The sequence below is a fragment of the Camarhynchus parvulus genome, chromosome Z, assembly GCF_901933205.1.
Source record: "Camarhynchus parvulus chromosome Z, STF_HiC, whole genome shotgun sequence".
Lineage (NCBI taxonomy): Eukaryota > Metazoa > Chordata > Aves > Passeriformes > Thraupidae > Camarhynchus > Camarhynchus parvulus.
In genome coordinates, this window is record NC_044601.1 from 41,546,930 (window position 1) to 41,570,358 (window position 23,429).

At 35.7% G+C, this 23,429-nt stretch overlaps 1 protein-coding gene across 29 annotated transcripts in view; it reads left to right on the forward strand.

Moving 5' to 3' along the window:
* Positions 1–14,350, forward strand: part of PTPRD (protein tyrosine phosphatase receptor type D) — a 1,161,500-nt gene extending 1,147,150 nt beyond the window's left edge. For 24 of the 29 annotated variants that reach the window (XM_030968025.1, XM_030968023.1, XM_030968027.1 and 21 more), the window contains 3 exons: positions 2,596–2,750; positions 6,709–6,844; positions 9,227–9,431. In XM_030968025.1, coding sequence (XP_030823885.1) covers positions 2,596–2,750; positions 6,709–6,844; positions 9,227–9,295 — 360 coding nt within the window. In that variant the 3' untranslated portion in view covers positions 9,296–9,431. Of the gene's footprint in view, positions 1–2,595; positions 2,751–6,708; positions 6,845–9,226 lie in introns of all 29 variants that reach the window. The other 5 variants (XM_030968017.1, XM_030968045.1, XM_030968047.1 and 2 more) reach the window with 1 other exon arrangement.
* Positions 14,351–23,429: the final 9,079 nt, after the last annotated feature.

A 23,429-nucleotide genomic window follows, 5' to 3' on the forward strand; every position in this document is an offset into this window, starting at 1 on the left:
ACACCCTCTCCCTCTCTTCTCCAAATCCATCTGTACTGTTATAACACCATCCATGCTCTGGCAGAGCCAAGATGACCAGTTATTTCACAAGGACAAAAAACAAGGCACTGTACCTTTGTAGATGCCACCAGCAAGTGTCTGCTGTGGAACTCTCTTTTATTTCTGAAACTGAACTGTGAGTTGCGGTATGGTGAAATTGACCTCAGTAACTGTTTCAAGTTATTGCTTCTAACTGCTTTGTACTCACTTTCTCTGGAAACTCAAGAGGTCAATATGTTGGGCCAGTCTTATTTAAGGCTAAACTATTAGTGATGGCTGTAAGAGAGTAATATCAATTCTAAAGCATAATCAAAAGACAATTGAATATCCCCTGTGAGGAGGAAGAATAAATCCAAACGGTCAGCCACTAAACAGGATAAAACATTAAAAGCCTGCTGTGCCACACAGAGATTTTAAAGTACTTATTTTGATAACTAACTGTGCAAACTGTCACAGTATTTAAAAGTAAAGATTTTAATAAAATTTGGCATTTGTATCTGGACTGCTGTTAGCAAGAATCTCATTAAAAGAAATCAACACTCTTTATAATGTCAGTAGCAGAGGGAGCTGTAAGAAATTGCAGATCGGTTCCCCATATGCTTTAATGCTAGTCTAACATAGACTAAGTAACTTTACTTCTCTGCTCATTAAATAATATTAAATAACAGAGGTTATTGTCATTTCACAGACTTGCATTGGAATACTGAGTTACTTAAATCATGAAACATACTAATACTGTTGATATATACACACCAAAAAAGAAATATTTACCATTAGATCTATTTATGACAGAGAAATGTGTTAACTTTCCAGTGACAGACTGGACTTAAATAAATTAGTGTCTTCCTTATTTATTCTACCTGGAAAAAGTAAGTCAGATTTCAGGTTTTCCTTCTTTATTTTGAAAGAATAAAAGGTTATTTTGAAGGGAATCAACCTGTACTTGTGTCTTCTTGATAAATTTATATCATCTGCCTAAGGCTATCTGGAGGATGCAATTTCATTACGTCTTTTTTGGAGAAAATGGGATTACGAAAGCCATTATCAGAGATGTTTATATTAACAAAATGCCATTTTGGAACTAAACGTAGTTCTTTGTGTGGATGCCCACAATAAATCCAATTGGGTGAATATTTTCAAACATTAACTATTTGTCTAAGTGGAAAAAAGTGTTTCACAGATACAGGCCACTAAATTGTCGCTGTGACCTAGTGGAAGTACACAGTATGAGGGTCCTCTCATGGAGTAGTTGCTGGTACACACACACATTTTTCTGTTTTCCTCACTCATCTGAGACACGGGAGGCAAAATCCCACAGAACCAGAGGAAATACAAAAGCAAATTATTGGGTTTCCTTTGGTTATATTTAAAATCACTTCTATATCATTTCAAAGGTCTGTAGCAGTTGAATGTTTGTGGTCTAAGGAAGAAGAGAGAAATATTATTCCTGCGTCCAGCATAACTTGCTTTTTGATGGGCATTTCCAGTAATAATGTCAATTTTTCATGAGTTTTACTTAGAAGAAAGTTCAATTTTTCATGAGTTTCACTTAATAGAAGACCATTTTGAAGACATGACAGGGTAGGTGCTTAGAAAACATGATGTCTAGAGGAACCAGCTAACATCACTAGCTCATATTGCCATGATTTTGAACATTACAGTTGTGCAGATTGACAGTGTCAAAATCATCAATGTTTGAAAATTCAGAACAAATTTGCTTTATTCATTTGTATTGCATTTTTATGTGTCCTGACTTTTTGCACATTAAATAGGCAGATAGCACAAGTTAGCATTTAGTAATTCCAGTGGCTTCATTATAAAAATAACTATGATGCTGTATTCTGCACTTTAAAAAAACTGTTAGTATTCCTAACCATGGGGATTGAAGAGCTTCAGATGGCTTGTTTTGAGAAAGGAAGCCCATCCTTTCAATTTTAACTAACTGCAAGCTGTTGGTGAATTCAATGAACCATTATTGAAGAGAAATTTGTTAAACAACCAGCTTGTTTATCCATCTTCTTCCAGGAAAAATGTTCACCTCATAGAAAGCAACTTGCTGGTAAAGATAACATCTGCAAGGAGGGCAATGACTAAACAAGTCTTATCAGTAAAGATATTCCTGCTGTGAAGTAGTTGAGCATATCTCAGAAATGGAAAACCAGATTAGATGACCTTAGTCTTCCTGATCTGTATATAAAGGAATTTGTAGTCCACAGGATTCAAAACATAATATACCAAAAAAGTCATATACCCCTCATGGGGTTGTTATAGCTTTGACCTCAGGCACAATTCTTACACTATCAGAATGCCAGACAACTCTCCTATGCAGAGAGTGGAAGAGAATCCATGCAATATGGTTAATGAAACTCAAAATAATACTTCTAGACTGATACAAAAGCTTTAATAGTAGTACTGCAGTTGAAAGAGTTTCCATAAACATAATCTTAGCCATTCCCCATCTCCTATCAACATCCTTACTTTGTGATTGTCTTTATGATTATTCACTGATCAATTTTAAACCACAGCAACATGCTTTATTTGTGTCTTTTGTTAAAGGATGGTCAGTCCCGAACAGTGAGGCAATTCCAGTTCACTGACTGGCCAGAACAAGGAGTACCAAAGTCTGGAGAAGGATTTATTGACTTCATTGGCCAAGTGCATAAAACAAAAGAGCAATTTGGTCAGGATGGACCAATTTCTGTTCATTGCAGGTAAGTAAACAAAGCTTAAAAACAAATTATATGCAGATTTGGTTTTTTTCCTAAAGTTGATTGCTCATTGCTGATTGTGGCGAATGTGTATATTTAAACAACATTTCAGAGGTGAACTATAATATCATGTAATCAAATAGAGGATCTAAAATGGAACAGCATGAACTGCTTTATGAAATAGGAACTTTTCTGTGATATTCCTTTTAGACAAAAATGGTTGTTCAGAAATATGTGGAAACACATGATTTTTTCACATATAAATGCTTCTAATTCAACATAAAAGCAGTCTGGTCAGTGCTGCCCACAGAAGGCATAGGAAGAGCCTTATCACAAGCTGCTACATCTGATATTTTTTCCACTAGAAATTAAAAGCTTTTACTTCGGTAGGAATTATTAGCTGCAACCAAGCTACTTACACCTCAGTGGCACATTAGTAGCAATCAAGATGAGGCAAAAAAAAAAAAAAAGGTAGCTATCTCAAGAAAGGGGAATGGAATAGAAAGCGGTGTTTAGAAATTTTGCCTGTCAAAGAAATCATTGAGGTTTGAGTTTATAAGTTCTAGCTTCAGAACTTTGTGCTCATTTTTGATGTGATGACTTCCCTCCTTTGCAATTGATATGCAGATGAAAATGACTTGCATGGTGGTTAGAAATAATCCAGCATGGGCTTTTTAATATTCTTGTATTTTTTATTTATTTCCTCTACAGTATTCCAGAGTCTATAGCAGATGGCCAAAAATAATATCTTTATCTCTTATCTCTTATTTAATAAATTGTTTTCTATAATTTCCATTAGGATTTTAGATATTCATTTTTGTAATATGAAATTCTTTCTTGTAGATTAAATATTATTATTTATATAACAGAGATGCAAAATAATGACACAAGTTGCAAGTTCTTACTGCAAGCCAAGTAGTGTCCCAATACTATCATGAAGACAAATGAATGAGTTTACTAGAGCCTAGTAAACAGAGGGAGAGAAATTTTCATCTTTCCAAAGTCAGGGGTAAACAGAATGAATTTGAGTTCTTTATGATCCCCTAATCTGAAAGACAGACAAAATAAATGTATTGGAATACTTGAATCCTACTTTTCTTGTGTGCCTAAAAATTTTTATAGGCTGCTGAGGAGAATAGCATTGCAGAGCACTGATTGGGATTCATTACGCAAGGGGGATGAAGAACAACCCAGATAAGAATAAGCCTTTTTCTTCAACATTAATGAGTTTTGAGAGGACAGGAGTAATAAGCAATATTTATGCCTTTATGCAGATAGGAAAGCAAAACAGTATTTTTATTCTAGGTTCTTTGTACCATGCAGACTTGTCCACTTGTGACTACAGTGAATACTGCTTCCAGTACATTACATATTCCTCCCAAATGGATGTGATCTTTCATGGTAAAATTATGGACTTCCCCCCATTGATATTGCTAGAAACAAAGTCAAATGCAGTGTAACTAATCATGGCTTGGTTTTTAAATGTCTTTATCATTATTGTAATGACTATTTGGGGACTGGAGATGCTAATCATCATTGCCAGTGTTAGTCGACTTACATGAACAGGAAATGTCCCTAGCAAATTAGTAAGTTTGTTTATTTCTTTCAGGAAACACAAGATCCTGTGCTTTCCTAGTCTCTGAGGAATTACTGAAATAATGCCTCCAGTTTGTACCATGATGAGTTCTACAGTGAATTAAAACACCCCTAGTGTCACTTCCTTTGGGTCTCCTTTACATTCTATATAATTTTCACAAGCTTGCTTTCTCTGTTACACAGTAAACCCCCCAACCCACAATTCTAAATTTTCTTTTTCCGTAACATTTTTACAAATAGGTCAGTGTGTTGAATTAAAAAATGTCTAACCTCATGAGGCAGATGCTTAAAACTATTTAAGAGAGCAATGGGCTATTCATCTTGAAGTAGAATTTTCACTTAAACCAATATTAGATATTTATAGTCTTTTTATTCCAGCTTTTAGCTCAAGACTGAGGAAGACTTTGCCCAGAATGCAGTCAAGATGTATTTGTAATAATAAACTCTTCTCTCTTACAAAAAATCAATACATCCACACAGTTCATTAAAGCATCTCAACTTTAGTTTCTAGTCTAAATTATGAATCATGAGGAGTTATAATGCATCATGAAGGATTTCTTTACTCTAGAAATCTTAAGCATTTTTGGATAGGAATTGTTCCAATGTTAAAGTATGTTTGCCAATCTAAGGGGAAGAGGATCAATTTCCCACAGGCTTTTCTCAAGACATTACACTTGATGACCAATTAGGATTTGCAAGCATTGAGCTGTTTCCATATTAGTTTCTCTTCTTCATTAAGTCTCTCCTGGAGACACTTGCTGATTTTTTAAGTACCCAAGACAACAAAGGAATTTCTGCCTTTTGCTTGAGGTTTCCAAGTAATTTTTTGAAAGTAATGAAGATTTGTCTATTGTATGAGGCCAGAATACTCTCACACATTTAGAATCTTTTTTTTTTAATAATTAAATAGCAGAGCAGGACAATGTAAAATGGTAGTCTGTGTTCATTCTCCTGGTCATTTTCTGGGCTTCTTAGTTTAGATCACACTGTCATCAGGTCTGCAAAGTTCAAGCTGGTTCCAATGAGCAGGTTCCAGGATTTTTCAGGATGTTTCTAAAGTACTAGCTGTCTAATTTACCTCATCAGGCACTGCAATTGCTTTAGATGTCCAGGACTGTTATTATACCATATAGGTAAATCACCACTGACAACATGATATTCTGTCAAGTGGTGTGTCAGTCGTCCTTTGGCTTCAGCAATCTGAGGGCACACAACTTATGCAAAATTGATAAATCCAATTGCATATGTCTAATAGCCCTAAAAGAGCTCTGATCTAGACCAAACACTTAAGATACCATCATAAAATTTGAACATTCAATTTTCACACTACTTTTGTGAATTTGCTGGATTTCTGTCATAGTTCATACGAACATTCAAGAGTTCTTCAGGATTTTCCTGTTGTTCATGCTGTTCCATTCATCTATCTGGTGAATTCTTATAAATATTCAGCTTTCCAGGGTTATCTGGCTGGAGAAAACCTTGTCAAATTATTAGCATCAACAGTGAGATGACAAGGTGCTTGGTTTCCATCCATAGAAGTTCAGACTTAGAAAGTCTTTTTTCTGTGTAGTTACCTGTCTCTTTTGCAAAGGATAATCATCCTGAATAAGTGATTGTTTAATTTTAAAAGCTGACAGCTATTGGCTCTATTGATGGCAAGAATTTCCATCATTTCTTGAGGGTTAAAGCTAATAGCAGAAACTCAGGAAAGAAGAGAGAGCAAACAAGCCACATATATACTCAAAGAATATTTTTAAGACTAAAGTAGACAAACATGGTGAATGTATATCAGCATTGGAAAGCAAAGATCCAGACTGCCAGACTCGAATAAGACCTGAATTGAGATCTTTCTATGTCCATTTTTTGAATTGGACCATGTATGAACAAGTTCAATATTAAATGAACATCCATACTTCGAACTTAAAGTAGAAGATAAAATAACACAGAGAAGATGTGCAAAACAGGGCATATACATGACAAACTAAAGTAAAGCAAGCAGTAAAATGCATTGTGGCTTCATTTTCTCTTGTCAGTTCCAATGTATGTTACTGGTAGCAAATAAACATTTGCCTTCACCATGCAGTGATTATTGTATATCTGGATGAACAAATCAAGTCTTTGCAAGGGAGACTGGAGAGTCTGGATGTACTCGGTAAATGTAAGGTTAGCTTGAGTGAAGTTATTCTTTTGAATGCAATGTGGCAATTTGCTATGGAATTTTGCTTAGTGAGCCTTTCCCCATATAGAAATTTATACACATATGGTGTGTTGTAACCACAAAGAATTTGTCAGCCAATTCTTTCATTATTAATTGTCGATTAACAGTTGTTTTTTCTTTTTATTTTCCTTTCATTTTCTTCAACAGTGCGGGTGTTGGAAGGACAGGAGTATTCATAACCCTGAGCATTGTGCTAGAAAGAATGAGATATGAAGGTGTTGTAGACATCTTCCAGACTGTCAAAATGTTAAGGACACAGCGGCCAGCCATGGTACAGACAGAGGTGAGCATGCGTATCCTTATGCAATGGTGATGGAAAAGAAGTGGTATTTACACAAGCAAAAATATGCACAGATAGATACTGTATAAAACATGCTTACAGTAATACCTGAAGACATATATTGGCCCCGTGACTACAGGGTAAAATCTGTAAAAGAACTATTTCCTGTTATCGCAGTAGTTACTGCAAGATGAGGAAGAAAAAAATCATTTCAATAGTGGATCCTAAATTATGGCAGTTAAGAAAATCCATTTGTGAAGCATCACACATTTTTATTTGATCCTTGTTCCCTGGCAGAAATGTGTGGTAGTAAAGAAGCAGGCAAATTGTTTCTGCAGGTGGATCCACTGATTTTTTTTTTTTCCTGGAAGCAAGGTCTTGATTATGTCTTCAGACTGACACTGTATTATTTTCATGGTTTTTTTGTGTCACCAAGCAAGTGGCTCTTTGGCCTGAAAATCATCATGGTAAATTCAGCATTCAGGATAACTATAGTGTAAATAATTTCTATGTTATTAAGTGTGGCATAGAGAAATAAAGAAAGTGATAAGCATTATAGACCAGTTACCTGTGCCTGTATGCTTGGAAATCTGTCACATCATAAAGAATGCTTAAACATTATCAGTTAATGCCCTTAATTTTTGCCTTAATTTCTGAGCAGAAGACTTGAACTAAGCCAGAGCCAATAGGTTAGGAGAACCAACAAAAAGGGAAAGAGAAGGGAAACATTTTAGATCACACATTTATTTAATTTGATTGACGCTGCCCTTTAAATTAAGTCTGTGAAATTTAAGATGGTTCCCCAGAGTCTGCCATTTTCTACAAGAAAATTAAACTTCTTCCATAGAAGCTGGGTAGTTTTACTTCTTAGAAGACAACTTCATAAAAGCTTATATGAAAAATATAGATATTTATTTTTAATCTTGTCAGTTAGCCAAGTAAATCACTGCAACCATACTGAAGAGTTAATTCCATTTCTTTTCCATTACCATCATTCTTCTGGATAAGCAAAATGAAAAATGACTGCTTTCTGTCATTTTGGCTGCAAGAAATAGCTAAAGTATACAGAAAACTATGCTTCTTTGAACCTACCTGACAAATGCAGAGTTCAATTCTGCAATATATGCTCCCTCCTCCTGCAGTGACTTATTTCTGTATGCTACCCGTCATCCCTACTACTGAAAGCAGAGGTGTTCTGTAGGCATTTCTTCCAGGATTCTGTGGCAAACAAATCTCTCATTCAGTGTTATAAACTGCCAGGAAATCTAATCCTTATTAAACAAAGCACTTCCATGTGGACCACACGCACACTTACAATTCAAGCATATGTGTAATGTACTCTGCCACTGTTCTAACTGTTCCAACTAACAGAAATGAACTATGAGTAATCATACTACCTCAGTGAAGCAAATATCTGATTAGTTTCCTGGTCTCCAAAAGAATTTTAATTGTGATCTTAACAACTGCAACCTGTGCAGTTACCACACAGTACTATCAGAAAAATAAACAGACATCCCTGGTATTTTTGAGAAATTTCTTTTATGTTTGTTTTTTTTTTAATTTTTTACTTTTTACCATTTAAACCAAGAATGGCAGTTGGAAAGAAATACTTAGATGTGCCATTTTAGTGTAAGTGTGCAGCATAACATAAATGTGCAAAAGGACTGATTTATGGAGGTGAGAATAACACAAACTTACAAATGTTAGATTCATCTGAGGTATAAGAAAATTTCTCAGCACACTAAACTTCTCTCTGCTTCCAGGTATATGTTGAAATGAAGTCTATTTTATGTGAATAAGGTCCTTTAGCTCTATATTTCTCCTTAGGTCCTTTTCTTGACACAGGCCAAGGTATCTTCACATCTTCATCAAAGCCTATCTTACTGAAAGGCTGGAATTCCCTTTGCTTTCTTTACATGATTTTTAACCTGATGGTTTTCCATACAGAATTCCATATTTAAGCTGTGATGGCCCTTTTTACTTAGTGTGTTATATTAGCTGTAGAATTCATTGTTTATTTTGCTACTTATTTTCAAATACATGCAGGGAAAGCATCCTAGCATGTTCCTATCAGAAGAAAGCTTTATGCTGATATTGTTTTAATGGAGAATAGCACACTGTTTGTAGGTGGGTATATAGTTTTTGCACAAAAAGAAGCTCCATTCTGTGGAAAATGTTGTTGCATTAAATGACTGTCTGTCTTCATCTGTTGGAACTCAGAGTGGTTTTCTGTTGGTGTCAGCAAGTGCATATTGCTGAACTACAGACGCCTCTGCAGTATATTTGTTTGTAGCTACAAAATATTCACTATTACTTGAAAGAAACTAGAAACCAACCAACAAGATGACTTTTTGATGCATTTGTTTTCTATTTTTCTTTCTCTAGGATCAATACCAGTTCTGCTATCGAGCCGCACTGGAGTATCTGGGCAGCTTTGATCACTATGCAACATAAAAGCCCATTGTGGATTTTTATTGCAGGCCCTTTAAGATCCAGAGAGCCGCTTCTGAGCCATACAATGTGCTTTAGAAGTACTTCTTAACTCTTAGCTAAGGAGCAATTATTGGGGATATATAAAATAAAAAATAATAAAAAAAGAAACAAATGAACAACATATTGGGGATATATAAAACAAAAAACCAACAAAAAAAACCCCACCCAACAAGAAGTATTCCATGTGGACCAAGAATTCACAGTTTAATAACCTAACCATAATAAAAGAATCCTGACCACTGAGGCGTCTGAAGGATCTCATTTACAGATACCTCAAGGGTTCGACATTGGTTGAAGTTAAAGGGAAGAGGAAATTTAATCAGAAAGAGTGATCATCTTATTCAGGATTACATGATTTTGCAAAGAGGAGTTTTGAGAACTGCAGTTCAGTGCAAGATGTTTGTTGCAAGGTTGGGTTCTGGCTTCTCAAACAAAGCAGACTCTTTACTTCAACATCACCGTTTCCCATCATACTGCTCATCATAACACTTAAGGGAAAATGTGGGAATGTTTAAAAAGAAAGTCCTTGATTTAGTTTTTTAGTATTGTAAAGATACTGCTGACCTGTGCTTCATTTTTAACTGTGTAAACTTTTTCCTTTTTTTAACAAGAGTTTATCATTCGATGAAGTGAATTAAAGAAAAGGTTGCATAACTGTTAATATTTTTGTTTTAAAATGTAGACTTTTTTTTAAGCTGTAGAACTGTTATCTGTAATATTGTGCTGTAGAAATGTTAGATACTTTGAAAATTTGCACATTTTTGTGCAGTCCTACAGTACCACAGTCTTGTTAGATATGAATTTTGTAGTTTTATTTGGGGTTTTTTTTCTTTAAGAAAATATTCATTGTAATCAGTTAAATCAAAATGGGGCTTTTTGGTTTATTTTGGAATCAACAGGGAGGCGCAAAGTATAAAGATGCTGCTAGCACATACACACACACGCACACATATGCACATGCACACACACCCTCTCTCTTTTATATATATATATATATATGTATTACTGTCTACCCTTTTTTGACTCTGTATAGTTGCAGAGAATACAGATGGATTCAGATACAGATTCACACACATGCACATAAACATATCAGTCCTTACATACCTGTATTTATGAAAGCATTGGGAAAATTTTTCCACAATTATATCAGACTGCAATTTGATCATCTCTGCATTTTTAAGGTCCATAAACTTCTGTTTCAAAGAGAAGTGAGGAATGCACATCATTGATATTCGAATGCCATCTCTATCCCAAATAATATTTGTATCCACATTTCCACCTGAACACACACACATGCACACATACAGAGCACACACATGCACACACGCACACAGAGTATGTGATTTAGGCTTCAAGTGAAGTTCAATATTTGTAACACTATAGGGCAATAAGAAATCATATTATTAAATGTAGGAGGTGTGCATGTGGGAAAGGTCAGTGCATATCCCTTTAGGAGGGGAGAATGTTGTAATATACTAGGTATTAAGATGTTTTAAAATTGTATTCAATAGTATACTGTCTATAGTGTGCGCTATATAATTTACATTTATCGTATGTAACAGGGCAAAGCCAAACACACATTGCTCTGTGAAATCAAATGTTTTGTGGCATACAGCATTGTTTGGGGATGCTGGGGTTTATTTTAATTTTACATTTAGAGTGCCTTATATTTGATGCCTATTTTGAATAGTATTTCTTTAAGTTAGCCTTCATTTGTATTTAGTTTAGTTCGTTTATATCTCTGTTGTTCTTTTCAGACATTTTAATACATGTACCAGACAATTTTGAAAAATATGCATTTCCAGTTTCTAATCAAGTATGGATGGTAATAAATGATAACCCAAAACACATAGGTAGTCAAGGCCCTTTATCTTTCCATATTTCTAATAACAGAATAGCCCACAAATTGGAAATCTATTTCTGGTTGGCTTTTCAAACCCACTTTATCACTGGTTATAGTGTTATCTGTCATTGCCGAGCTGTAGCAGCACAGTAGCAGCAGTTGACATCAGCAGTGCTTATGCATCTTCTTTTTTCTTTTCTTTTTTCTTTTTTTTTTTCAGATTTATTTTGGGCCAAGTCCTGCTCATTCACTTGTGTCAACAGATTGCTAAAGTCAAACCCTTGCTTTCAGTGGGAAGGTTCATGTAAGGCTAGCAAGACTGAGCCCACATGACATATCGGAGATTGACAGATTTTATTGCAGGAAAAAGGAAAATTCTCTAAGCAGCACAAAGTACTTTTCGAGACTCTTTCTAGAATGCTGTTTACATTGACCTTGGTCAGCATGTGATCTCCTGTTGTTAGTATATCAGCATCAAAGGATGCTTTCTTTGGGTTTCAAATAGGAGTATTGCTGTGGCTTCTCCATGTGGCCTCAACATTTTTAGTTCTTCTTCCAATTTTCCCACTCCTATGAGAAATAAAAATAAGAAAGACCAAACTCCAGCAATTGTATTTGAGCACTTTTGTAATGAAAAAAAAACCAAACCAAAAAAAGCAAAACAGAAATATAAATATATATATATATGGAATAGAAGTATTATAGAAGGCTACCTCAGAATGAGATTCTATAACTTACATCTGAACCAGAGAAGAATGTGCACTATGTTTCTTTCTCTTCTTCTTTCTTGATATATACGTTGAATAATTATTAAAATACCAGGTTATGTAGTGTGGTCATGTTCTTCACTTCAAATATAGGAATTCAGAAATACAAAACAAAGTGTCATTTTGAAAACATAGACTAAGGAACGTTTCTGCACACTGGATCTGTACAAAGATCAGTGCATTTTCCCTAGCAGACTGTCTTGCAAGCTCCAAAAAAACTAAGGGAGTAAAAGAAATACAAAAAAGCAGAGCCAATTTGTGAGAAAAACTGTTGTACAACTACATACCCCTTTCAGGTTTTTTGTTTCTTACAATAGCTCTTAGCATCATTGATGTGCATTCCACTTTCTGTATTCTAATATATGCATTCTACAGTTAATTTAAATTGTGAGCATCTTTGTCTACATACATCATACATTTCCAAGCTTAAAATTGGTTTCATCAGCATAACCAGTACGGTGCTATTATTTACGTTTGTATATGTAGTTATGTCTAATTCTGTAATTAGTTGCAATGGGGAAAAAACCACAAAATATATAAAAATGATTTATACAAAAGTTTAATTTAGCTCTTTTTTAAAAATTTATTTGAGTGGTTAGATAGCAGAGAAGATGGCTGGCGGAAGGAGTGACCTTCTAAGGAGATTTGCACTTTCTATATATACCTTTGTACTATGCACTGCCCTATTGATTCTACACCCAATAATAACTTGAACCCATCTGTAAGAAATTGCTTACAAAACCCACTTGTACATATTTAAAAGACACAGAACATGTAAAAGGAAAAAAAAGCAACTGCTTTTTTTGTTTCCTTTTATTCTCTCCCATTTTTCTTTATGTTTTTTTTTCTTCATGTTTTTTTTTTTTTTTTTTTTTTTTTTTTCTTTTTTTTTTTCCCCTTGGTGCCCTGATACTCCACAGATATCAGAAGGCTGCAGGTCTCATTATAACCATCCATTATGTGGCTTTGCCATTCAAGCTTGGAGTGTCTTTACAAAGATAATAAAAACTTGTGTTCTTTGCTCTTGTTTTGGATGCATAGACTGAAAAACTTTAAAAAATTACCTTGTAAAATGGCTTGTTAAAAAAGATACAATTACCTCTAATTAGTAGTACGCGTAAATGTTTTACAGAATGAAAGGCGTGCTTTTTATTTTCTTACTTCGTTACATTGGTGGCAAAAGGAAGTCTGTATGAAAATCAGTTCTTTGCTGACACAAGTTCCATTTGTTACAGATGAATTCTAATAAAATGTCAGTGTTATGCAGCCCTGGTCTTCTTTCTTAAGCAGTACTTTTGAAATCAAAACTTGTTTGGTCCCTCTTGGTGATAAAGGAGTTTAATTGAAACTACAAAGCAGTCATTAATCTTCTTAACTAGCTGCTGGACAGTGGAAAATGCATTCTTAGGTTAGCAAATATATATCATCTTCAGCAGCAAGCTTTGAGCCAGCATAGGCAAACCCTTTGGCATAATTTCTCATAGTTTCATCAGCTTAATTGAAATTACCACACTTCACGTGCCTCTGGAGTTCCCCTTTGTGCTTTAGACATGTATCACTACTCTGAGAAAATAGATTGTTCTCCATTCATAGGTGCAACTCAAAGAGGGCAAAATATCCACACATTTGAGGCAAATTGTGAATTTTTAATCCCTGCAGATTTGGCAGATTCTGGGGTAAATCCAAAGTCAGTTTTCAGAATTCAGTCCCTGGAATTGTGGCAGGCTGTCATGAGTTTTGACTGATTTCTGTTATGCACTGCATATGCAGTGAGTGCAAATGTGAGTCTGTGAGGCTACAATCTAAGTACTGTGGTAAAGTTTTTAAATACGCTGGAAAAGTTTTAGATGAATAAACACACCAGGTGTATTGAGGCAAGCTACAAAGGGGCATGGCATGGCAATCTATTCAAAGAAAACAAGTCTTGCTCTGTCTGCTTGTTTTGAAAGAAGGCAGGTTTTGTCTCCAAGATTACTTTGTAAGGGAATACAGTCTATTAGCAATTAGTATTAAGTACATGTTAATAAAGAATTCTCTGTGCTGGAAGGATGTACACATTAGGGTGATTTCTAAGAACGTGTATTGTTCTTGGCCTAATTTCCACTTGAAGATGGTGATAATAGTGTAAATGTAAAGCCTTGGTATTCTTACAGAGGCCTATTAATGTTTTTCCACTGACTTCTGTGGATTTTACAATTACTGAATTGCAGGCTGCCTTTGACTTGAACCTTTTTTGCGTAGTCTGTGCAAGGTGGTTTAGAGCTGTGTTATGTAAGGGTTTCTTTAACTATCTGAGTGGCTTTAGATGGTACCCTTTAATGTCAGCATTGACTTCTTTGGATTTTCCTGTTCTGTGCGTCTAGCATGGACCATAATAAAGTGTGAAAATGAGTATTGACAAAAATATTTGGCTGTGTATGGCTTAATAACTTCTAAGTTAATGGGGTTTTAAGAAAAGTAAGTTCTAATTCATGCTTAACACAGAAAAAAGATGCCATGTACTTCAAGATCATTACTGTTCAGAAATTCTGTTGAGATGGGAAATTAACCTATCTCAAAGCAAAGCAATAGCTACAGACCTTCAAACACAATAACATTTACATCTTTTCTATATTATCCAATCACTTGGACCAAATTGCAGAATTCCCAGAGTCTTTAGTGTTCATTAGTATCTCTCCAAATGGGTCAGTCCTGATTCTAAGGTAATAAGGGATTTCCATCTATAAATGTACCCATTGCCTGCTTTTCCCAGTCTGTGCAGATGGAAGTGGGACAGAAGGGAACTTTTGGTAATGGAATAAACAAAGTACTGAAAAAGTAATTATAAGGAATGTATGAAAATAAATCATTCATTAACTAGTGCAGAGTCCATTAACAACTGGATCTGTACCTAGTGATCCCCAGTGATCGCTGGTCAAAAAAGGAAAAGGAAAAAATCTTTCTAGAACTTGCTGTGTCTTTTTTACTTCAGATGCAAACATGCCCTCCCACCCCCAAGTGGTTTTAAGCAGAATGAAGTTAAATGATTTTTCACAGACTTTGGAATTTTGAGGAAAATAACCAACAAATTTGCTGACGTGTAAGCCAACATACCATTGATAAACCACTTCCTCTTCCACAACACTTCACATGCAAAAAAAAATCTATCTTGCCCATGGAATTGCTAAATTCTATGAAATAGCTTTGCATTTTGAAACTTTGAAATATGACAGTTTTAGATAATAAAACTTCAACAGCACTGGATGAAATTGGCAAAATGTCCGTAGAATATACCAAATGGTATCAACATTACTTTCACTGTCAAAGACTATCTTTAAAGCAATTTCAGAAGTTTGAAAGACTGCTATTTTTGTCATTATTTCACTTTGCGTGGGGAAATAAAACACTGATGGGGTGTGAGGTCATAGAAAATTTTCATGCAAAGACCTGTGGCAAAATTTTATTGTATTTTTTAAATTTAATTTTAGCTTACTTTTTTACTACATTTTATTTGTTTATTTTATTTTTTTCCCTTTTTTCTCAAGGAGGATCTATTAATGCAGTGCTACTGCAACTGTTTGGGAAGTTACTTGATTCAAAACCTAAAGGATTTGAATATCATAGCTATACAAGAGATTATATTATATATAATAATGTATTATATTTTATATAAAATTCAAGAGAATTTTCTCTTTATACTGTTCTGTGTTTTCAACAAGTTGGTTCTGTCATCCAAATCTGCTTATGATGAGTACCATGGTCATACACAAAATTTTTTTCTATCACTAATGCAATGAGTCAAGATGAAAGGAAACATCTGCTGACTAGCTTTCAGAGGAAAGCAGAATGATAACCTGCAAATGAGACATTGTAGTGAATAGAGACCATTTTGCATCTAGACTATAAATAGGATGCTTCTGAACCCAAAATGCATTCAGCTTGCTTCTGTCAGCAAAAGTCTTAATTATTGTAGCTGGAACAAGCAAACATCCTTTCTTTGCCAATAAAAGTACTTCATTGTATATTCAACAGCCTTATTGGATATAGAATGTAAATCTTTAAAGTCAAAACTGCCTGGAAGTGCCTTTCTTTCTCTCATACATAAAAACAAGAGAACAGAATATAAGATTTTCTTCATTGGAAGAAATTATTTGAAAACACATCAGAGTTTCTATAATTCCAGTCTTCAAAAATCTACTTTGCTCTTAAATCTAAGGGAGTTGTATAAACTCAGCATTCTATTGTAGCAGACAATTTACAAACTCACAGCAAGTTCTCATCCATGCAGTAAAAGAAAACAAAACATCATCTAGAAGCTCCAAGTAGGATTTTGAAGTTCACAAGCCTCATCAGCATCATCATTGAATCCAAACCAAGCAGTTTGCACTACCACCGCAAGGCATCTAGTTCAGGCATTGGGGTACTTCAAACTAAGCACAGTGAAACCACCAGAAATAGTGACTGATGTTCAGTATGTCACTGAATACAGATGTGGCAAAACAATCACCTTTCACGGGGAAAAACAAAACCACCTGCTTCTGTTTCATATACATACAATTTTTATTGATGTAACATCCTCTCTAGTCCACACTTCCAAAGACTATTTTGAGCATTTCACACATTCACACCTCCTGTTTGAATGCCTCTCATTCCATTTTTTCCATAAAAACTTCCTATTCAATTCTCATCAAATGCTTATTTATACTTTTTCTTTGATTGTTTCATTTAAAATTTAGTCCCTCACAATTTTAGAGAACTCTTACCCAATTTACAGCACTTTGCAGAAAACTGGAATGACAGATTGTGGCCCAAACCTACATACTTCAGGCTAGAGGGGGAAATACATTCAGCCACATCGTAGAATAAGGCTGCAGAGTAAGTGTTATGTAATAAGTAGGCATCTGAGCAGCACATCAGCATGGTGAAGTAGATCTCTCTCTCTAAGATAAAAAAGAGCTAAAATGCAGACTTCTATTTAAATCTAATATAGGTATGGGAAACAATATTCCAAGTGATATTTGGGGTGGTTTGAGTTTGATTAATTTTGGTTTGATGGTTGTAGGGCTTTTTTATAAAAGGCAATATTTATCCAAAAACACAAGTTGTCATTTTTTCAGAAGTTGGGGTTTTTTTTTGTTTTGAATGGTATTGAGCTTGTTTTCTTCATAGCAACTTTTATGATACTTTGTTTTAGATTTGTGACTGAAAGAGTGTTGATAACACACCAGTGCTTTAATTACAGCAAAGCAGTGTTCAGGGTGTTGAGGTCATTGCTCCAACAGCTATTAGTCTGGGGGTACACAAGAAGTTGGTAGAGAACACAATGGGGACAGCTGACCACAGAGAAATCCTATACCAAATAATGTTGTGCTTGTCAATAAAAAAGGGAGTAAACCAAAAAGAAAGATGGATGTTCTGAGTTAGGGATTTGTCTTCCCAAGTAGCCATTGCATGTGATACCTTGCTTTCCTGGAAAGGGCTAAATATCTGCCTGCTGATGGGAAGGAGTGAATTAATGTCTTTGTTTTCACATGCACCATCTAGTTTGCATGTGAAACTGTCTTTATCTCAACCCATTTTTAATTTTGCCCATCTGATTCTCTCCCCATCCCACTGAGGGGTGAAGTGAGCAAATGGCTGTGTGGAGTTTAACTGCTGCTTAGGATTAACCCACAGCATTTGGCTATAGATTTTTATTGGCAGTTGTAACTTCATTGACATTGACCAGAAATTTCAGATGATCTTCTTGGGGACACAGCTGCAGAGAGACATTGCAGACTGTGCAGAAGCAGCAGAAAGAAAACAATGGTCAAGCACACGGGTTACAAAATGGGAAACAGAATGTTACTGTCTAAAATCAGATAAGGTGCATGGGACAAACACTATAAAAAAGATATCAATACTATCTACTTTAACTGAATAAAAGTCAATTTTTGCAAATACTATAGAAAAAGTACAAGTCTGCAATAAACCTCAAAGGTGAGGACTTTGGCGCTTCAGTCAAGACATTGCTCTTACACATGGTACTCACATGAATGCATCACCAGCACTGGTCTCTCTAGCTAATTGAAGAATTAAGCCAAGGTGGAAAGCCTCTTCAATGAAGTGAAAGAGCTACTATCCTTCCTGCATGCTGCTTCTTAGATCAAATGCATGTACAAATACATTTAAGAGAATGCGTTTTAAGCCTTTTTAAAATAAGTTTAAAATTATTAATATTTATTTCTTAAATAGAAAGAAATTAATCATCTAGAAGAAAAAAAAATCTTGTCTTCAAGAAAATATTTTCATTTCCTGTCTTGATCTCCTTTCTAATAGGATTTTAGCTAAGTAATATTAAATGATATACCAAATGCAAGATGTTTGGTAAATATCTGATGTTTGGTAATTATTTAAAAATGTGTGAAAAAATTTGTGTAGACTTGTTATGTCTGACTCATTTAACACGTGCTCTTTAGAATTAATGGAAAATTAACATCAGGGCTCTGTGCACAGGAAGGATTTTTCATCTCTTAAAATTAACAGTACTCAAACTGAAAATTATGGAGATAGAATGGATTTAGAAATGGCGCTAATTTATTCCCTCAAAGTGTTTTGCTACATTACTGTTTCTTGACAATGTCTTCTGAGGACCTTATGAGCTGGACATACTCCTTTGCCTGATTACAAAATTGTTCTTTTAAACAAGTGAATAACATTTTGTGCGATTGTGTTAATTTCAGAATTGCTAGGAGTAAATTCTGAAAGGGCGAAAAGGCTAATTACCTGCTGAAAGTTTTGTTATTTTATATACATACATGGTCTACACAAGATATTGCAGGAAAATAAGTTGGATGTGCTTTTGTATTACAGGCTTTTGGGAGGGTTTCATCAAATGGAATGTTAAAAGCTTAGTCACATTACAAGACTTTCAAGGGAATTTGCTCACAGAAGAAACACAGAGTTAATTACACACTTGTGTTTGTTGTTGTTTTGTTTTGTTCTGTTCTGTTCTGTTTTTCTTTACAAAAGAAGAGAGAGAGAGATGTATGTAATAAATTCTGTTGATGGCATCCACTCTAGGTAGTTGCTGGTATCACTCTAGTATGATTTATATTTTGACTTTGCTCTCTTTTAATAGCTATAAGATGGAGATTAATATCAATATGCTTTGGCTATTTTGACAGAAATTTCCTTTGGGCAAAGATTTTACTTGCCAATAAGCACACACCTGCATCCATCACTATAAAACACAAAAAAGTTATTACTTCATGGGATGCTACAGAAACAAATAACATAAATTCAGAATCAACAAGCTCAGATGAATCCTTGAAAAATGGAGAGGCAATGAAATTTAATGTCAACATAAACTTCACAAAATTCTTCCCTCCTTCATCAATGTAATAGGATACTAAAACTATTATTGAAGCAAATTATTTTATCAAAGGGAAGAGACAAGAAAGATAAGTAAAAAAAAAAGAGATAGTGAATTTTTTTCCACTTGGTACTAGTTAATTAGTGGTTCTCAGTATCTGGCAGAAAAGGAAGCTGGGGGGAAAGCTTTGAACCAGATAACTTGATGACTTTATGGAAATACTTAGAATGGAGTGGTTTCAAAAATCTGATGAAAGCTTTTTTCCATTGACATGCATGAACATACAGAAAAGAAAAAAACTTCTTCTAAGAGAAAAGCAATATCTTCTAGATGAGCAAAAGATGCAAAAAGAACGGATCAGAACACTTGTCATGAAGCAAAAGCCGAGTATGTTCTGTTCTCTGAGTTGTATACAATGACTGCTGAATAACTTACAGATTCCCAGGAGTCAGGAAAATTTGAAGAGACTACATCTGAACCATGTGGTGTACCTATTCTCCATGGAAGAGCTGAAGGCTCTCATAAAAACAAAGTTTCGCTCATTATAGAATCATGACAGGCTTCTCAGCCTGTTCCATGTTATACATGCATAATGGAACAGTTTATGTGGCCAGGGTATCAGACCCAGCCAGCATGGCTTTTGGAGGGGAAGGTCATGCTTGACCAACCTGGTCTCTTTTTGTGACCAATGACTTGCCTAGTGGATGCAGGAAAGGCTGTGGATGTTGTCTGTTTGGACTTTCACAGAGCCTTTGACACTGTCTCCCACAGCACACTCCTGGAAAAGCTGGCAGCCCACGGCTTGGACAGGAGCGCTCTGTGCTGGGTTCAGAACTGGCTGGATGGCCGGGCCCAGAGGGTGGAGGTGAACAGGGCTGCATCCAGCTGGGGTCAGTCAGTAGTGCTGTCCTCAGGGGTCTGTGCTGGGGCCAGTTCTGTTTAATATCTTTATTGATGACATGGATGAGGGTGTTGAGTTTTTCATTAGTAAATTTGCAGATGACACCAAGCTGGGGACGTGTGCTGATCTGTTGGAGGGTAGGAGGGCTCTGCAGAGAGACTTGGAATGGTTGGATGGATGGGCAGAGTCCAATGGGATGCAGTTTAATAAATCCAAGTGCCGAGTCCTGCATTTTGGCCACAATAACCCCCTGCAGTGTTACAGGCTGGGGACGGTGTGGCTGGAAAGGGACCTGGGGGTACTGGTGACAGCTAACAAGATCCACATGAAGTTCAACAAGGGGAACTGCTAAGACTTGCCCTTGAAAAGGAATGATATCAGCTATTCTTTTGGAAAGTAGATTTACATAAAAGGCCTTGGGGTTCCTGGTGGATGCCAGCTCAAACAGGAGCCAGAAATGGGCCCTTATCACAAGAAATGCTAATAGTATCCTGAGAAGCATTAGGCAAAGGCTTACCATCAAGTCCAGCGAGGAGATCCTTATCCTCTGGAGTACTCTGTCCCCTTCTGGCCTCCCTTGTACAGGTGACAGATGGACACACTGCGAGCCCAGCAAGAGACCACACAGATGATGCATGGGAGCACAGGAGCACCTCTCCTATGAGGAAAAGCTGAGAGACCTGAGACTGTTCAGCCTGGAGAACTGAAAATCCAGAAGAATCTGACTACTGTAAATACATACCTGATGGGAGAGAGGCAAAGGTGATGGAGTCAGGCTCTTCTCAGTGGTGTCCAGGGACAAGACCAGTGGCAAAGGGGAAAAAATGAAACAGGTAATTCTGACTGTCAGATAATAATTTTTCATGGTAAGATTGACTGAGCCCCAACACAGACTGTATCCATTTGAGTATCTCCAAGGATAGCAATTCTACCACCTCTCCGGGCAACCTGTAAATGGTAATCCTATTTGAGCAGTGGGGTTGGACCTGGTGATGTCCATGGGTCTTTTCCAACTGTAACCATTTATATACAAAATATAAAATCCAGATTTTTGAGATAAACTGGAAGTTCTCTAAGGCTCTCATGTCACTCAATGTCATTTTCAGTTTTTGAATTTCAAAACTTAAGAAGCCAAACGGAAGAATTTTTTATTTAACACACATTTCTGTTTCTCAAGAAATGAGTGCTGACTACCTTCAGTCATATATAACTGCATGCATACGTCCACAAGTATGTATTTATTGTATATTCATGAACACAGTACTGTTGTTCTCAAAATTTGTACGCAAAGATGTTCTGTTTATTTTCGCTTTTCAGAAAATTTGTGTCATTCATGTTTTTCTTTTTGGGTGTTTGACCTGTTTAAACAGGACATTTTAGTGGCAGCATTTTTAATTAGAACCTTTATTTCATTCTTTCTCCTTGGTTCTGAGAGATATTTTCTTTACAAAGGAAAATTTCTTATCTTGTCAAAACCTTGACTAAATTTTCCTTCTCAGAAGGCATTTATGTTTTCTGTAATGATTCAATTGTGAAGTGATGTTAGTGGAACCAGATAACATAAAGCAGATTATATACTATCCTTACTCTTACCTCTGAAAATTAGTCCAGTATTAGCAATGCTACATACATTTCTTGCAGAAATGATTCAGTATTTTTAAGAAAACAATTGAAGTAATTTTTCTAATTTTCAATTTCTCATCTGCCCAGAAGTTTCTATTTTACTTTTTAGAGTAAATAGAAAGTAAATATTGTTACTTTCAAATATTTTTCTATTGGGAGAGAGTCTTATGATTGAAAAAAGATTGTTTCATATCTCATGAGCATAAGGTAGTGGGGTATGCTTCAGCCCTTCCACTCCCTTTTGTGTTTCTGTTCATGTTCCCATTAGCTATTTGGTTTCCATAAAAATTGGTGGTTTAAAGGCAGTTTTTTCAATGGCTCTTTGGCCATTGTCTGGCTTTGTGCCTGTGCAGATGAGAGGGAAAACTGAAAGCAATTTCCTTGGAGGTGTATTTTTTGCTGTAGTTGAAAACCCATAGGTTTTTGTATTTGCCTGATTTAAAGCCATGTCCAGAGGCTAAAATCAAGACTAATGCAAACTGAAGTCTTATGCCACTTAATTAAAACATCTGCACTGTTTCCTTTCACTGTTGAATGCTTCTGACAAAAAAGTTCCTAGAGCAGCGTGGATCTGGTGTTTTCCAGATTTTGTAGGGTGTAGCATTCCTAGCATGGTCTTAATTTAGTGCACCAAATGTATACGTTGATGCTTCTTTTCTGTCTCTATTTCTTTTTTTTCAAAGGAAAGAAATAAGCGTCTATGTCTTGTGATTTCAGGAAAAGGAATGGAAGAACACACAAACAGGCTGTTTCTAGGGAGAGAAGAGACTTGCTGCAAGAAACACATTTTTTAGAAAGTCCTTACCTTAACCAAAGCAGCTTATACATGGACTTATGTCCCACAAAGCGAGAACTGTCAAGTTCCAACTGCTGAGTCGTAACCTCCAGCTTGAACACAACAGGCAGCAACAGGGAAGGTGGAGTATGAAACAGGTAGCTAGAAAAAAACTCTAGACCCTAATTTCAAATGTTTCTTCATGGAAAAAGAAAGATCATCATGATTGATTTCTTTCTGAATGTACTTGCCCCAAACTGCATTGATCTGTAGAAATGGGTCCACTTCATAAGCCAGTTAGATGAACCAAAATTTTTTATTTTTTCCACCAGTGGAGTGTAGAATAGGACCAGCATTTTTCTTCCTCGTACTGTGGGAATCCAGCAGAGCAAGTCATGCCATCAGGATGTAAAAGAGACCAACAGACTGACCAACTTCACACTGGCTCCTGAGAAAATAAAGGGGCAAGTAGTCCTGAGAATCTTTTCTTGACACATGAAGGATAAGAAAGTGGATGGGAATAGTCAGTATGAATTTACAAAGGAGCACTGTGACTATCAAGGAACTAAAAAGAAATGAGGTTAAAAGAGAAACTGAAAATACAGACACCTATATTTAAATCTGGAGCTTTATATTACAGTTGTTTGTAATGCTGAACCTCTATCAGACAACAAAAGTTTTTGCTTGTGCTACTGATTCTTTCTACAGCTATGAAATGTATGAACCTCAGACTCCTTTAGCCACATTTTTCCAGGATTCATGTTCTGTTTATATGTCTATTTCCCTTCACATTCACCTGCTGATTCTTAAAACAATTGTATCAAAAATATCTGTATTTTTGCAGCTAGCATTT